This window comes from Scyliorhinus torazame, chromosome 7 (genome assembly GCF_047496885.1).
Source record: "Scyliorhinus torazame isolate Kashiwa2021f chromosome 7, sScyTor2.1, whole genome shotgun sequence".
In the NCBI taxonomy this organism is placed as follows: Eukaryota; Metazoa; Chordata; class Chondrichthyes; order Carcharhiniformes; family Scyliorhinidae; genus Scyliorhinus; species Scyliorhinus torazame.
Window position 1 is genome coordinate 309118587 of NC_092713.1, and position 18179 is coordinate 309136765.

The following is an 18179-nucleotide window of genomic DNA, read 5'->3' on the forward strand; positions in this document are numbered from 1 at the left end:
CTCCAGCGTGTATTCAGACGTATACATGAGCATGGCCTCCGCCTCAACAGGGCCAAATGCTCTTTTGGTCAGACGGAACTCAAGTTCCTCGGGGACCACATCTCCCAATTGGGTGTGCAGCCGGATGCGGACAAGGTAGCTGCCATCACAGCTATGAAAACACCAGAGGACAAGAAGGCGGTACTCAGATTTCTGGGCATGGTCAATTTTTTAGGGAAATTCATCCCTAACCTCGCCTCTCATACCACGGCTCTCAGGAACCTGGTCAGGAAGACGACAGACTTCCAATGGCTCCCCGCCCACGAGCGCGAATGGAGAGAACTCAAAACAAACTGACCATGGCCCCGGTCTTAGCTTTCTTTGATCCAGCAAAGGAGACCAAAAGTTCGACCGATGCCAGTCAATCCGGCATTGGGGCAGTGCTCCTTCAACGTGATGAGGCCTCATCATGGGCCCCCATTGCATATGCGTCACGTGCGATGACCCCCACGGAGCAGCGCTACGCGCAGATAGAAAAGGAGTGCCTGGGCCTTCTGACCGGTGTGGTGAAGTTTCACGATTATGTCTACGGACTTCCTCAATTCACCGTCGAGACCGACCATCGTCCGCCGCTGGTCAATATAATACAGAAAGACTTGAACGACATGACGCCTCACCCCCAGCGTATTCTTCTCAAGCTCCGGCGATACGACTTCCAGCCAGGCAAGGACCTCATCATTGCTGACGCTCTCTCCAGGGCAGCAACACTCCATGTGACCCAGCGGGATTTGTCTGCCAGGTTGACGCCCATGTGGCCTTCGTGGCCTCCAAACTACCTGCCTCGGACGAACGCCTCGTCCAAATTCGCCGCGAGACGGCGGCTGACCCCTTGCTACAGCGTGTCATGCGCCACCTAACAGACGGGTGGCTCAAGGGCCAATGCCCTCAATTCTATAATGTCAGAGATGATCTGGCGGTAGTAGACAGGGTTCTTCTAAAACTGGACCGCATTGTCATCCCGCATAGCATGCGCCAGCTTGTCCTGGAACAACTACACGAGGGCCACCTTGGCGTGGAAAAGTGCCGCCGACAGGCCCGAGAGGCAGTGTACTGGCCCAGCATTAATGACGACATAGCCAACACAGTGCTCAACTGCCCCACTTGTCAGCGCTTCCAGCCGGCCCAACCACGTGAGACCCTGCAGCCCCATGTGTTGGTCACGTCACCATGGACCAAGGTGGGCATCGACCTGTTCCACGCGCTGGGTAGAGACTATGTCCTGATCGTGGACTACTTTTCGAATTACCCGGAGGTGATACGGTTGCACGACCTCACCTCGTCGGCAGTCATTCGTGTATGTAAAGAAACCTTTGCTTGACATGGCATCCCACTCACGGTTATGTCGGACAATGGCCCCTGCTTTGCCAGCCAAGAATGGTCTAACTTTGCCAGGCGGTACAATTTTGCCCATGTGACATCCAGTCCCCTGTACCCCCAATCCAACGGCAAAGCAGAGAAGGGAGTACATATCGTCAAACGGCTCCTATGCAAGGCTGCCGATGCTGGGTCCGATTTCTATCTTGCCTTGCTGGCCTATCGCTCCACCCCACTGTCCACTGGCCTGTCGCCAGCCTGGTTACTCATGGGTCGCACCCTGAGGACGACAGTGCCGTCCATCCATGTCCCAGACCTCGACCACGTTCCGGTCCTTCGCCGGATGCAGCTGTCTCGTGCACAGCACAAGGCGGCTCATGACTCCCGTGCAGCTGATCTCCCTGCTCTGGCTCCAGATGACAACGTCCGCGTCCATCTTCCGGATGGTGGCTGGTCTGCAACTGCTGTGGTCCTTCGGCAGGTGGCCCCCCGCTCGTTCCTGGTTCGTCTACCGGATGGCTCCATTCTGCGCCGCAATCGACGTGCCCTTCGTCTCGTTCCACGCTCGCCGCGTGATCCCCCAGTGTCGCCTCGCCCTCCTGCTGACCCTGCCACGGACTATGCAGAGCTCCCTGTCACTCTGCCTCCCCCTGACTCTGACGCAGTCCAGCCCGCTCCTGAACCGGCGGCTCTCGACCCACCCTTGAGGCGGTCAACCAGAATTCGTTGCCACCTCCGAGACTAAATTTATGAACTTTTCGAACTTGTGGACTCTCTGAATTGTTTTGTTGCTTTGTTTGATCGTCTCCCTGGTTTGTATATAGTGTTGATCTCGTTATTCTTGTTGCATACTGCTTCTCTGCACCAGGCACCTTCCCATGTAAATAGCTTAGTTCTCATGTATGTAGTCCTATAAATGTGTCTTCGCATCCCACACGTAGTTAGGAACATTCTCGCCCCACATTATGTATTGCCACACACATACATTCTTTTATAATAGGGGGGATGTCATAATATACATCAGTATATCATGGTGCAGATACACACACACTGATGGACACACAGCAAGACCAATCAACACACACAACACCACAGCCAATCACCAGTTAGAGCACACTCACTATAAAGACAGGGGGCATCAGAGTTCCCGCTCATTCGGGATGCAGCCTCTTAGAAGGACAGAGCTTACAGCACAGATCTTCACCATGTGCTGAGTGCATAGACTGGTTAGGACAGGCATAGGTCTTTAGTTTAATCTAACGTCGTGTTAACCCACAGTGAAAGTATGTTCAACAGTTTCTAACTTAATAAAACAGTGTGCACTATTTTAAGGGTTGGTGGCCTGTATGTGTTCCACGGATCCAGAGCACCCAACACATCACCAATGTTTTGTACCGCTCTAATATAACCTTCCTGCTCTTATAATCGATGATACGGCTGATATAAGGGCAAGTGTCTTAACTACCCTATTAACTTGTCCTGCTGCCTTCAGCGATCTGTGGACAATCCTCCCCCAAGATCTCTGTGTTCCTGGAGTGGACGCGAACCCAGAGCCTCTGGCCCAGAGGTAGGAACACAGCCCATTGCCCCACAAGATCTCCAGCAATCAGCACCAGGCTTTCTAAATCATGAGTCCTTGTTACGTGCCCAAGGTATTCCAACTGCATCTGAATAATATTAGACTCAGTAGTAAGCCTTCATACCTCAGCAAACACAGCTCTGCTAAACAAATAATGTTAAAGGTACCTTGCAGAGGCAGGTCGGCTGAGGAAGTACCCTCCTCCATTCCCACGGCATTGGGGGAGTCACTAGTCATTGCTCGCTCTGCCATGATCTGCAATAAGTTGAGGAAGGTTTTAGATTCCAAGATGGAACAGATTTGGTTAACACACTGCAAGATGATTTATGTTAGTGCTCTAGATTGAGTGGGCGAGAGTACTGGGATGATGGATGGTGTAGTTTTAACTTTGAGCAAAATCAGTTGAAGTGATCAAATGGCTCTGGGAATCGGAACATATCTAAATCAACATTGTCCCCTTTACACTATTGTTAAAGTTTGAAATGACCCCATCGTGTATGTCCAGACAGACACTGACTGTCACGTTGAAGGATTTACAACTGGCCTGTACTTACATACAGGTTAGCTTAACAAGTTGCACACATCACCCTCCACCATTGTTGGGAGATGCAGGATTAGTGGAATTAATAATCCAGAGGCCCAAATTAAAGCCCTGGCGAAATGGGTTCAAATCCCACCCCGGCAGCTGGTGTCATTTAAATTCAAATCTGGAATTGAAAAAAAACAAGTCTCAGTCATGGCGAAAATATCATCGACTGTTGCAAAGACCCATCTGGTTCACTAATGTCCTCTAGGGAAGGAAATCTGCCGCCCTTACCCGGCCTGGCCCACAACGTGACTCCAGACCCACAACAATGTGGTTGACTCTGAACTACCCCCTGAAATGGCCCGAGCGAGACACTCAGTTCAAGGGCAATTAGAGATGGGCAACAAATCATGGTCTGGTCAGTGACGGCCTCATCCCGTAACAGAATTTTACAAAGTAAGATGGGGGAGAGCCACGGCGAACCAGCTTTGAGTGAGCGAGAGGGTAAAGCAACATGCATTGCCAGGATGACGAGAACAGAGCCTGACCTTTACGTTAGCTTGCCAAGTGATAAAGAGGACTTGCCTGGGAGCACATCTGATGGAGGGCGGTGGCGATGGCTTTCGCAGGGGAGTTGCAGTGAAACACATGGCATTTCAGCATGCACGTGTCCTTGTCACTCGCTACGTATGCAAAATCCCTACCCGGAGGAAAGAAACAGATTGAACAGTGAACACAGCGAGCAAATATCACTTGGCTGCAGAAAATATTGTCCAGGAGTTAACCGCGCCCGTCACGGTGCATCCCCCCCCCCCACCCGAGGCAGAGCAAACTACCTAAAAATGCAAGGTCACTGAACAAGGTGAAGGTGAGAAAAGCAAACAAGGCCCCCCCCCCCCCACCCATCCCACAAAGAGAGTGTGAAGAGAGAGACATTTCCAGTAATCCATAGTTCCGTCAGAACTCATCACTGTCGAAGGAAGAGTTTGAGATGGAAAGTTCTGGATATTGAAACAGTTGTTGGCACACGCAACCCCACCCCAAACCTGTTGGAAATGCACGGTGGGCAAGAAATAGGGCCGGCTGCAGATGGCGAAGGGCGACTTTTGCAAGAGGCTTCAGCAGAAGCGAAAGGCAGAAAAGGATGAAGAACTCTTTCTCCCTCTCTGTCTCTCTCAGAACTCAATGTACTGGAAATCTACTAATGAACCAAGATCTCGGAAGAATTGCAATATCTTCTACAGCTGACAGCATCCATGAAACCAGTGAACCTAAATCGGCCGCAACATTTAACAATCTATGCCTCAAGGACAATCAAAGAACTCTTAACCGCGAAACCGTTGACTTCTTTCTCCTTACTGGACTCCAAGTTTCCATATTTCTGATTTGTGTGTGTGCGTGTCTGTCTGTGTTTGTGTCTCTGTCTGTGTGTGCATGTGTGTACTGCATGTGTGTGTGCATGACTGTTTGTGTTTGTGTTTGCCTGCGTGTGTGTGCCTGTGGTGTGTGTATGTGTGCGTGCGTGCATCTGGGCCTGTGGGTGGGTGTGCTCATGTGTGCGTGAGTGTGAGTTTGTGACTCCCAAGTTTTTTTATTTTCCCCTCAGGTTCAGAGGTTAACAAATTTGTTCTTTCTTTAATTCAAGTAAACCTTTTTTGAGTGGTTCCTTATTCAATATATTTTGATTCTGAAAAAGTATATTCTCGGGGAAAAGGAATGTCAACCTTTGTTCAACTAACCGAAGAAACTAAATTTTGGGGTGGCACGCTGGCACAGTGGTTAGCACTGCTGCCTCACAGTGTCAGGGACCCGGGTTCAATTCAAGCCTTGGGTCACTGTCTGTGGGGAGTCTGCACGTTCTCCCCGTGTCTGCGTGGGTTTCTTCCGGGTGCTCCGGTTTCCTCCCACTCCAAAGATGTACAAGTTTAGCCATGCTAAATTGCCCCTTAGTGCCCAAAGGTGTGCAGGTTAGACGGAGTTATGGGGCTAGGGCGGGGGAGTGGGATTAGGTAGGGCGCTCTTTCAAAGGGTCGGTGCAGACTCGATGGGCCGAATGGCCTCCTTCTGCACTGTCTGAATTCTCTGATTCTAACAGAGGGCAACCAGTTCACTGCTTCTCACTCAGTCATTACAACAGCTCCTTTAACATCATAAAATGTCCCATTTTGCCTCACAGGAATGATAATCAAATAACATTTGACACCGAGCTACTGAAGAAAATATTGGGACAAGTGACTAAAACCTTGGCCAAAGAGTAGGTTAAGGAGCATCTTATAGAAGGTAGAGAGGGAATTCCAGCTCAGACCATCTTTAATCTGTTTATAGTCTGTCTACCGTTTGATGGAGATGCTCAAAATCATGAGGGGGCTGGTCAGAGGAGACGGGGAGAAACTGTTCCCGCTGGTAAAAGGATCGAGAACGAGAGGGCACAGATTTAAAGTGATTTGCAAAAGAAACAAATGTTGGGGTCTGGAATATTCTGCCTGGAAGTGTGGTGGAGGCAGGTTCAATCGAGGTATTCAAGAGGGCAGTGGATGGTTATTTGAATCGAGACAACGTGCAGGGCAAATCGCAGGGGACTGGCACTAAGTCACGATGCTCGTTTGGAGAGACGGTGCTGACGTGGTGGATCGAATGGCCTCCTTCTGTGTGGTAACAATTCTCTGATCCTGTGATACCATCTGCTCTTAGTCTGTTTATCTATCGTTAAGGATACCAAACTCTTATGGGCAGAAACAAGGGTCTTATGTTAGCATCACACCCTCAGCATCAACTCTATCACAGGGCGCAGGGTGCGAGGGGTGCATGTGCAAGGGGCAGGAGCGACAGCTCATTACATGAGGCCAGGAGGCAACTACAGCACCTACATCTAACCCAACCTGCCTGAAATCCAGGCTCTGCTTCTCAGCCTGAAGGAAGAGAGGACTGTCTCTGTCTACCCAAAGCCATCTACAAGGCACGCATCAGGTGTGTATTACCATCGCTGAATCCCCCAATCTTAACATTCTGGGAGTTACCATTGACCACAAACTCAAGTGGACTCGTCATATAAATACTGTGGCTACCAGAGCAGGTCAAAGGCGAGGAATCCTGCAGAGAGTAACTCATCTCCTGACTCCCCAAAGCTTATCCACCATCTGCAAGGCACAATTCAGGAGTGTAATGGAATACTCTCCATTTGCCTGGATGAGCGCAGCTCCAACAACACTCAATAAGTTCAGCACCATCCAGGACAAAGCAGCCCACTTGATTGCTCCCCCTTCCGCAAACATTCACTCCCACCACCACTGACGAACAGCGGCAGCCGTGTGTACCATCTACAAGGTGTAATGCAGGAGCTCACCAAGGTTCCTTAGGCAGCACCTTCCAAACCCACGACCACTGCCATCTAGAAGGACAAGAGCAGCAAATATCTGGAGATTCCTCTCCAGTCACTCACCATCCTGCCTTGGAAATATATCGCCGTTCCTTCACTTTTTGTGGTAGTCACCACTGTTTGTATGTAGTGCACGTATGAGATGTAATACGGTAAGGCCCCTGTACTACAGGTATGGGGGTAGATCCCTGCCTGCTGGCTCCGCCCAGTAGGCGGAGTATAAATGTGTGTGCTCACCGAGCTGCAGCCATTTCGGCAGCAGCTGTAGGAGGCCACACATCTCTGCGTAATAAAGCCTCGATTACTCTCTACTCTCGTCTCGTCGTAATTGATAGTGCATCACTGTTACTGGGTCAAAATCCTGGAATTCACTCCCAGCACGGTGGGTGTACCTACACCACAGGTGCTGCAGCGGTTCAAGAAGGAAACTCACCACCACCTTCTGAAAGACAGCTAGGGATGGGCAACAAATGCTGGCCTAACCAGCGACGCCCACATCCCGTGAATGAATTTTAAAAACTCACTGTCTGTAGTCAGTCTCTGTGTCTAACATTTCTCTGTCTATAGTCTGCCCATAGGCAGTTTATTTACCATTTGTCATTCTATACTTTATCTATATTTATTGATCAGGTTATCTCTGTTCTTTTAGCCTGTCTATGTCTGTTTGTTTCTTGGTCAGTCTTTCTGACTCTCACTCTACCAGCTGGGAGGAACACTGAGGGTTACTGCTGTTTTGTTGTATCATTGTGACTGTTTGGGGTTGTTAATGGACCAGCTGGTCTATTTCTGTCTTCGTGCTCACTTGTCTGCCAATCAATCCACCGTTCCAGTATAACATGCCCATCTCTACATATCTGCCCTTTCATCTTTGGCAGCCTTCCGTTATGTAAGCCGTTGCTTTGCGCACTGGCGGAGAGCTGTTAAACATCGGCTGGCGTGATTCAGGAACCCCTCTGTGGTGTGACAGCCTCTGCCGCCTTTGCTGCAAAGACAGTGGGCAGAGAGGGTGCAGGATTCGACGGCCTCTGTTTTCATTGCTGTCTCCTGTGCTGTGTTAACTCCGCAGTGAAAATTGCAATAGCCTCTCCAGGGCGCAGGCCTGGGAAACATCTGGGCTGCTTAAATGTCAGGGAGGAGCCTGTCGACCTCTCTGACTGGTCCCAAAGCCACGCAGATCAGGAGAAATGTATCACGGCCAATCCACCTAACCCGCACATCTTTAGACTCTGGGCGGGAACCGGAGCACCCGGAGGAAACCCACGCAGAGAAAGTGCAAACTCAGCACAGTCACTCAAGGCCGGAATCGAACTCAGGTTCCTGGCTCTGTGAGGCAGCATTGCGGACCACTCTCCCACCGTGCCACCCCTCTCAAGCTTCAGCCCGGAGCCGTGAGGGCCCCAGTTTCTGTGTGTCGCCACGAGGAGGCACAGGCTGAGGATTTTCCAATGGGGAGGCTGTGTCTGATAGAAAATCCAGTAAAACTTGGAAGTGACGGGTACTGCTCTGAACAGGAGTTGGTTCCACTTTAAGGTTTATTTGGCCAGTTCAGACCAGTACAGGCCATTTCCCATGTTTGACTGTTTTTTCCTTCTGTGTACTGACAGCGGGAGACTCACAAATGCGGTTCTCTTTTTCACATTGCTACTGGTGAGCGGTGTGGCTGAACATGAGAAGCTAACTAGCAGACAAAAATCAGAAAGCACTTTATCTCTCTTCACTCACACACCAGAGCACCACATTGACCCATCAGACACACATACATTATTTATCCACCTGTCTCATTGTCCATGTATTTATTTATCTCAGATTCTATCTGATGCTACTTCAATCAGTTTATTCATGCTTATGACTGGTTTCTGCAGGGTCTACTGGAGCAACTCATCAGTGACTTTGGAAGAACTTCCTTTTGTAGAGTGTTTACCACAGTTCAGTAGGTTTGAAGAAATCTGCGCTTTCACACGCAGGTTAAGTGTAAATCTTTATTGACTCTCAGAATTATTTACAAAGTTACGGTAAACTGTACCTGGGACTTCGATGTTGTGGCCATTTCGGAGACATGGATAGAGCAGGGACAGGAATGGTTGTTGCAAGTGCCGGGGTTTAGATTATTCAGTAGGCTCAGGGAAGGTGGTAAAAGAGGGGGAGGGGTGGCATTGTTAGTCAAGGACAGTATTACGGTGGCAGAAAGGACGCTTGATGAGGACTCGTCTACTGAGGTAGTATGGGCTGAGGTTAGAAACAGGAAAGGTGAAGCCACCTGTTAGGGGTTTTCTATAGGCCTCTGAAAAGTTACAGAGATGTAGAGGAAAGGATTGCAAAGATGATTCTGGATAGGAGCGAACGCAACAGGGCAGTTGTTATGGGGGACTTTAACTTTCCAAATATTGACTGGAAACGCTATAGTTCGAGTACTTTAGATGGGTCCGTTTTTGTCCAATGTGTGGAGGGTTTCCTGACACAGTATATAAGATAAAGTGCATGAGATAAAGATGCATGGCATTAAGGGGAAAGTAGGAGCATGGATAGAGGATTGGTTAATTAATAGAAAGCAAAGAGTGGGGATTAATGGGTGTTTCTCTGGTTGGCAATCAGTAGCTAGTGGTGTCCCTCAGGGATCAGCGTTGGGCCCACAACTGTTCACAATTTACATAGATGATTTGGAGTTGGGGGCCAAGGGCAATGTGTCCAAGTTTGCAGACGACACTAAGATAAGTGGTAAAGCAAAATAGTGCAGAGGATACTGGAAGTCTGCAGAGGGATTTGGACAGGCTAAGTGAATGGGCTAGGGTCTGGCAGATGGAATACAATGTTGACAAATGTGAGGTTATCCATTTTGGTAAGAATAACGGCAAAACGGATTATTATTTAAATGATAAAATATTAAAACATGCTGCTGTGCAGAGAGACCTGGGTGTGCTCGTGCATGAGTCGCAGAAAGTTGGTTTTCAGGTGCAACAGGTGATTAAGAAGGCAAATGGAATTTTGTCCTTCATTGCTAGAGGGATGGAGTTTAAGACTAGGGAGGTTATGCTGCAATTGTATAAGGTGTTAGTGAGGCCACACCTGGAGTATTGTGTTCAGTTTTGGTCTCCTTACTTGAGAAAGGACGTACTGGCACTGGAGGGTGTGCAGAGGAGATTCACTAGGTTAATCCCAGAGCTGAAGGGATTGGATTACGAGGAGAGGTTGAGTAGACTGGGACTGTACTCGTTGGAATTTAGAAGGATGAGGGGGGATCTTATAGAAACATATAAAATTATGAAGGGAATCGATAGGATAGATGCGGGCAGGTTGTTTCCACTGGCGGGTGAAAGCAGAACTAGGGGGCATAGCCTCAAAATAAGGGGAAGTAGATTTAGGACTGAGTTTAGGAGGAACTTCTTCACCCAAAAGGTTGTGAATCTATGGAATTCCTTGCCCAGTGAAGCAGTAGAGGCTCCTTCATTAAATGTTGTTAAGACAAAGATAGATAGTTTTTTGAAGAATAAAGGGATTAAGGGTTATGGTGTTCGGGCCGGAAAGTGGAGCTGAGTCCACAAAAGATCAGCCATGATCTCATTGAATGGCGGAGCAGGCTCGAGGGGCCAGGTGGCCTACTCCTGCTCCTAGTTCTTATGTTCTTATAAATAGACCAATGAGAGGCGAGGCCATATTGGATTTGGTACTGGGTAATGAACCAGGACAGGTGTTAGATTTGGAGGTAGGTGAGCACTTTGGTGATAGTGACCACAATTCGATTACGTTTACTTTAGTGATGGAAAGGGATAGGTATATACTGCAGGGCTAGAGTTATATCTGGGGGAAAGACAATTATGATGCGATGAGGCAAGACTTAGGATGCATCGTATGGAGAGGAAAACTGCAGGGGATGGGCACAATGGAAATGTGGAGCTTGTTCCAGGAACAGCTACTGCGTGTCCTTGATAAGTATGTACCTGTCAGGCAGGCAGGAAGTGGTCGAGCGAGGGAACCGTGGTTTACTAAAGCAGTCGAAACACTTGTCAAGAGGAAGAAGGAGGCTTATGTAAAGATGAGACATGAAGGTTCAGTTAGGGTGCTCGAGAGTTACAAGTTAGCTAGGAAGGACCTAAAGAGAGAGCTAAGAAGAGCCAGGAGGGGACATGAGAAGTCTTTGGCAGGTAGGATCAAGGATAACCCTAAAGCCTTCTATAGATATGTCAGGAATAAAAGAATGACTAGGGTAAGAGTGGGGCCAGTCAAGGACAGTAGTGGGAAGTTGTGCGTGGAGTCTGAGGAGATAGGAGAGGTGCTAAATGAATATTTTTTGTCAGTATTCACACAGGAAAAAGACAATATTGTTGAGGAGAATACTGAGATTCAGGCTACTAGACTAGAAGGGCTTGAGGTTCATAAGGAGGAGGTGTTAGCAATTCTGGAAAGTGTGAAAATAGTTAAGTCCCCTGGGCCGGATGGGATTTATCCTAGGATTCTCTGGGAAGCTAGGGAGGAGATTGCTGACCTTTTGGCTTTGATCTTTAAGTCACCTTTGTCTACAGGAATAGTGCCAGAAGACTGGAGGATAGCAAATGTTGTGCCCTTGTTCAAGAAGGGGAGTAGAGACAACCCCAGTAACTAAAGACCAGTGAGCCTTACTTCTGTTGTGGGCAAAGTCTTGGAAAGGTTTATAAGAGATAGGATGTATAATCATCTGGAAAGGAATAATTTGATTAGAGATAGTCAACATGGTTTTGTGAAGGGTAGGTCGTGCCTCACAAACCTTATTGAGTTCTTTGAGAAGGTGACCAAACAGGTGGATGAGGGTAAAGCAGTTGATGTGGTGTATATGGATTTCAGTAAAGCGTTTGATAAGGTTCCCCACGGTAGGCTACTGCAGAAAATACGGAGGCATGGGATTCAGGGTGATTTAGCAGTTTGGGTCAGAAATTGGCTAGCTGGAAGAAGACAAAGGGTGGTGGTTGATGGGAAATGTTCAGACTGGAGTCCAGTTACTAGTGGTGTACCACAAGGATCTGTTTTGGGGCCACTGCTGTTTGTCATTTTTATAAATGACCTGGAGGAGAGCGTAGAAGGATGGGTGAGTAAATTTGCAGATGACACTACAGCCGGTGGAGTTGTGGACAGTGCGGAAGGATGTTACAAGTTACAGAGGGACATAGATAAGCTGCAGTGCTGGGCTGAGAGGTGGCAAATGGAGTTTAATGCAGAAAAGTGTGAGGTGATTCATTTTGGAAGGAATAACAGGAAGACAGAGTACTGGGCTAATGGTAAGATTCTTGGCAGTGTGGATGAGCAGAGAGATGTCGGTGTCCATGTACATAGATCCCTGAAAGTTGCCACCCAGGTTGAGAAGGTTGTTAAGAAGGCGTACGGTGTGTTAGCTTTTATTGGTAGAGGGATTGAGTTTCAGAGCCATGAGGTCATGTTGCAGCTGTACAAAACTCTGGTGCGGCCGCATTTGGAGTATTGCGTGCAATTCTGGTCGCCGCATTATGGGAAGGATGTGGAAGCATTGGAAAGGGTGCAGAGGAGATTTACCAGAATGTTGCCTGGTATGGAGGGAAGATCTTATGAGGGAAGGCTGAGGGACTTGAGGCTGTTTTCGTTAGAGAGAAGAAGGTTAAGAGGTGACTTAATTGAGGCATACAAGATGATTAGATAGGGTGGACAGTGAGAGCCTTTTTCCTCGGATGGTGATGTCTAGCACGAGGGGACATAGCTTTAAATTGATGGGAGATAGATATAGGACAGATGTCAGAGGTAGGTTCTTTACTCAAAGAGTAGTAAGGGCGTGGAATGCCCTGCCTGCAACACTAGTGGACTCGCCAACACTAAGGGCATTCAAATGGTCATTGGACAGACATATGGACGATAAGGGAATAGTGTAGATGGGCTTTAGAGTGGTTTCATAGGTCGGCGCAACATCGAGGGCCGAAGGGCCTGTACTGCGCTGTAATGTTCTATATTCTATGAACAAGCTGGGAGCTGTCTCCAAGCTGCCTGGTACACACAGCTCTGTCCAACACGTGTTCTCACATCGCTGTGTGGGCAATACTCCACACGGTCCCATGTTAACCCTATATATACTTCACCTCCCCCAAACCTTTACCAATGCATTCTAAGTTGAGTATAGTTTACCTTATGTCTTACATTATTATTACTTTCATACATTTACATTGTCATTACTATATTAACCATACCCCAGCCGCCTCTTTCAAATCCTTGAGTTCAAGGGTTCAGAATATCTGCAGGCCTTCTGGCCCTCCCATATCTCACTCCACTCCTGTGGGAGGAGTGTTCGTCACCGCTGGTTCTTCCTGTGTGTTTGGAGGTTGTTCTAGCACCTGGGTATCTTTGCATCCTTTTCTTCCATTCTTTCGTATTCATCGATTCTTGATCAGTCCAGCTGTCCCGCTGATCGCTGGTTGCTCCCGACTTGTTTCTTCTGGGCTGGATGAACATTGAGCAGTTCTCCTTGTTTTGTCTCCCATTTCTTCCACCATCGGGTGGGTCGTGGCGATGTCCCCCGTGGCGGAGGATGTGCATTCCTGTGACTAGAATGAGGTTTAGTGATACGCTCACCTCTGCGTTTCACTGGCTGATACCAGATTCCAGCACAGCCTTTAGCTGCAGCGAGGTGCAGTGGTTGAAGTGTTGACCTGCTCAGCTTCTGGCTTTCTGACTAAACCTTAAGCGATGTATCTTAGGAAACTTTCCCTCCAAATCATAGAATCTACAGTGCTCTACTCTACTCTACTCTACTCCCTGTACACACACGACTGCGTGGCAAAACTTGGTCCCAACTCCATGTACAAGTTTGCTGACGATACGACCATAGTGGGCTGGATCTCGAATAATGACGAGTCAGAATACAGGCAGAAGATAGAGAACCTAGTGGAGTGGTGTAGCGACAACAATCTCTCCCTCAATGCCAGCAAAACTAAAGAGCTGGTCATTGACTTCAGGAAGCAAAGTACTGTACACACCCCTGTCAGCATCAACAGGGCCGAGGTGGAGATGGTTAGCAGTTTCAAATTCCTAGGGGTGCACATCTCCAAAAATCTCTCCTGGTCCACCCACGTCGACGCTACCACCAAGAAAGTATACGAAATAAGGTAGGGGAACTGGCAGCATGGGTTGGTACCTGGGACTTCGATGTTGTGGCCATTTCGGAGACATGGATAGAGCAGGGACAGGAATGGATGTTGCAGGTTCCGGGGTTTAGGTGTTTTAGTAAGCTCAGAGAAGGAGGCAAAAGAGGGGGAGGTGTGGCGCTGATAGTCAAGAGCAGTATTACGGTGGCAGAGAGGATGCTAGATGGGGACTCATCTTCCGAGGTAGTATGGGCTGAGGTTAGAAACAGGAAAGGAGAGGTCACCCTGTTGGGAGTTTTCTATAGGCCTCCAAATAGTTCTAGGGATGTAGAGGAAAGGATGGCGAAGATGATCCTGGATAAGAGCGAAAGTAACAGGGTAGTTATTATGGGAGACTTTAACTTTCCAAATATTGACTGGAAAAGATATAGTTCGAGTACATTAGATGGGTCATTTTTTGTACAGTGTGCGCAGGAGGGTTTCCTGACACTATGTTGACAGGCCAACAAGAGGCGAGGCCACGTTGGATTTGGTTTTGGGTAATGAACCAGGCCAGGTGTTGGATTTGGAGGTAGGAGAGCGCTTTGGGGACTGACCACAATTCGGTGACGTTTACATTAGTGATGGAAAGGGATAAGTATACACCGCAGGGCAAGAGTTATAGCTGGGGGAAGGGCAATTATGATGCCATTAGACGTGACTTGGGGGGGATAGGTTGGAGAAGTAGGCTGCAAGTGTTGGGCACACTGGATAAGTGGAGCTTGTTCAAGGATCAGCTACTGCGTGTTCTTGATAAGTATGTACCGGTCAGGCAGGGAGGAAGGCGTAGAGCGAGGGAACCGTGGTTTATCAAAGAAGTGGAATCTCTTGTTAAGAGGAAGATTATCATAGAGTTTACAGTGCAGAAGGAGGCCATTCGGCCCATCGAGTCTGCACCAGCTCTTGGAAAGAGCACCCTTCCCAAGGTCAACACCTTCACCCAATCCCCATAACCCAGTAACCCCACACAACACTAAGGGCAATTTTGGACACTATGGGCAATTTATCATGGCCGATCCACCTGGCCTGCACTTCTTTGGACTGTGGGAGGAAACCGGAGCACCCGGAGGAAACCCACGCACACACTGGGAGGATGTGCAGACTCCGCACAGACAGTGACCCAAGCCGGAGTCGAACCTGGGACCCTGGAGCTGTGAAGCAATTGTGCTATCCACAATGCTACCGTGCTGCCCCGAAGGAGGCCTATGTGAAGATGAGGTGTGAAGTTTCAGTTGGGGCGATGGATAGTTACAAGGTAGCGAGGAAGGATCTAAAGAGAGAGCTAAGACGAGCAAGGAGGGGACATGAGAAGTATTTGGCAGGAAGGATCAAGGAAAACCCAAAAGCTTTCTATAGGTATGTCAGGAATAAGCGAATGACTAAGGTAAGAGTAGGGCCAGTCAAGGACAGGGATGGGAAGTTGTGTGAGGAGTCTGAAGAGATAGGCGCGATACTAAATGAATATTTTTCGTCAGTATTCACTCAGGAAAAAGATAATGTTGTGGAGGAGAATGCTGAGACCCAGGCTATTAGAATAGATGGCATTGAGGTACGTAGGGAAGAGGTGTTGGCAATTCTGGACAGGCTGAAAATAGATAAGTCCCCGGGACCTGATGGGATTTATCCTAGGATTCTCTGGGAGGCCAGGGAAGAGATTGCTGGACCTTTGGCTTTGATCTTTATGTCATCATTGGCTACAGGAATAGTGCCAGAGGACTGGTGGATAGCAAATGTGGTCCCTTTGTTCAAAAAGGGGAGCAGAGACAACCCCGGCAACTATAGACCTGTGAGCCTCACGTCTGTAGTGGGTAAAGTCTTGGAGGGGATTATAAGAGACAAGATTTATAATCATCTAGATAGGAATAATATGATCAGGGATAGTCAGCATGGCTTTGTGAAGGGTAGGTCATGCCTCACAAACCTTATCGAGTTCTTTGAGAAGGTGACTGAACAGGTAGACGAGGGTAGAGCAGTTGATGTGGTGTATATGGATTTCAGTAAAGCGTTTGATAAGGTTCCCCACGGTAGGCTATTGCAGAAAATACGGAGGCTGGGGATTGAGGGTGATTTAGAGATGTGGATCAGAAATTGGCTAGCTGAAAGAAGACAGAGGGTGGTGGTTGATGGGAAATGTTCAGGATGGAGTTCAGTTACAAGTGGCGTACCACAAGGATCTGTTCTGGGGCCGTTGCTGTTTGTCATTTTTATCAATGACCTTGAGGAAGGCGCAGAAGGGTGGGTGAGTAAATTTGCAGACGACACTAAAGTCGGTGGTGTTGTCGACAGTGTGGAAGGATGTAGCAGGTTACAGAGGGACATAGATAAGCTGCAGAGCTGGGCTGAGAGGTGGCAAATGGAGTTTAATGTAGAGAAGTGTGAGGTGATTCACTTTGGAAGGAATAACAGGAATGCGGAATATTTGGCTAATGGTAAAGTTCTTGGAAGTGTGGATGAGCAGAGGGATCTAGGTGTCCATGTACATAGATCCCTGAAAGTTGCCACCCAGGTTGATAGGGTTGTGAAGAAGGCCTATGGAGTGTTGGCCTTTATTGGTAGAGGGATTGAGTTTCGGAGCCATGAGGTCATGTTGCAGCTGTACAGAACTCTGGTACGGCTGCATTTGGAGTATTGCGTACAGTTCTGGTCACCGCATTATAGGAAGGACGTGGAGGCTTTGGAGCGGGTGCAGAGGAGATTTACCAGGATGTTGCCTGGTATGGAGGGAAAATCTTATGAGGAAAGGCTGATGGACTTGAGGTTGTTTTCGTTGGAGAGAAGAAGGTTAAGAGGAGACTTAATAGAGGCATACAAAATGATCAGGGGGTTGGATAGGGTGGACAGTGAGAGCCTTCTCCCGCGGATGGAAATGGCTGGCACGAGGGGACATAGCTTTAAACTGAGGGGTAATAGATATAGGACAGAGGTCAGAGGTAGGTTCTTTACGCAATGAGTGGTGAGGCCGTGGAATGCCCTACCTGCAACAGTAGTGAACTCGCCAACATTGAGGGCATTTAAAAGTTTATTGGATAAGTATATGGATGATAATGGCATAGTGTAGGTTAGATGGCTTTTGTTTCGGTGCAACATCGTGGGCCGAAGGGCCTGTACTGCGCTGTATCGTTCTATGTTCTATGTTCTATGTAAAGCACAACAGCGCCTATACTTCCTCAGGAAACTAAGGAAATTCGGCATGTCCACATTAACCCTTACCAACTTTTACAGATGCACCATAGAAAGCATCCTATCTGGCTGCATCACAGCCTGGTATGGCAACTGCTCGGCCCAGGACCGCAAGAAACTTCAGAGAGTCGTGAACACCGCCCAGTCCATCACACCAACCTGCCTCCCATCCATTGACTCCATCTACACCTCCCGCTGCCTGAGGAAAGCGAGCAGTATAATCAAAGATCCCTCCCACCCAGCTTATTCACTCTTCCAACTTCTTCCATCAGGCAGGAGATACAGAAGTCTGAGAACACGCACGAACAGACTCAAAAACAGCTTCTTCCCCGCTGTTACCAGACTCCTAAATTACCCTCTTATGGACTGATCTCATTAACACTACACCCTGTATGCTTCATCCGATGCCGGTACTTATGTAGTTACATTGTATACGTTGTGTTGCCCTATTATGTATTTTCTTTTCTTCCCTTTTCTTCTCATGTATTTAATGATCTGTTGAGCTGCTCGCAGAAAAATACTTTTCACTGTACCTCGGTACACGTAACAATAAACAAATCCAATCCAATCCAATCCAGAAGGAGGCCTTTCGGCCCATTAAATCTGCACCGGCTCTTGGAACGAGCACCCTACTTAAGCCCACAACTCCACCCAATCCCTGTAACCCAGTAGCCCCATCTAACCTTTTTGGACACAAAGGGCAATTTAGCATGGCCAGTCCACCTAACCTGCACATCTTTGGACTGTGGGAGGAAGCCGGAGCACCCGGAGGAAACCCACGCTGACACTGGGAGAACATGCAGGCTCCGCACAGTCACCCGAGGCCGGAATTGAACCCAGGTCCCGGCGGCTGTGAGGCAGCAGTGCTAACCACCGAGCTGCCATGTCACAAATGTGATTGATCTGAGTTTTATATTAGTCTGAACTGATTTGGAAGTATGGAATTTTGGTCCATTGCTAAAGTTTAAGGCCGCGACCTTCTGAAAGGGGAACAAGGTCCCCGAGCGAGTGCGTTTAGCTGGGGGTTTCCCGGCACTCGCAGTGGCGAGAAAC

General features: G+C 48.4%; 1 protein-coding gene across 1 annotated transcript in view; it reads right to left on the reverse strand.

The window, feature by feature from the left end:
* apbb3 (amyloid beta (A4) precursor protein-binding, family B, member 3) overlaps nucleotides 1-18179 on the reverse strand; it is a 177111-nt gene that overhangs the window by 28623 nt on the left and 130309 nt on the right. Inside the window, exons 7-8 of the mRNA XM_072512744.1 lie at nucleotides 4044-4158; nucleotides 3100-3187 (exon numbers count right to left, since the gene is read on the reverse strand). Of these exons, the coding sequence (XP_072368845.1) occupies nucleotides 3100-3187; nucleotides 4044-4158 (203 nt within the window). The remainder of the gene's footprint in view (nucleotides 1-3099; nucleotides 3188-4043; nucleotides 4159-18179) is intronic.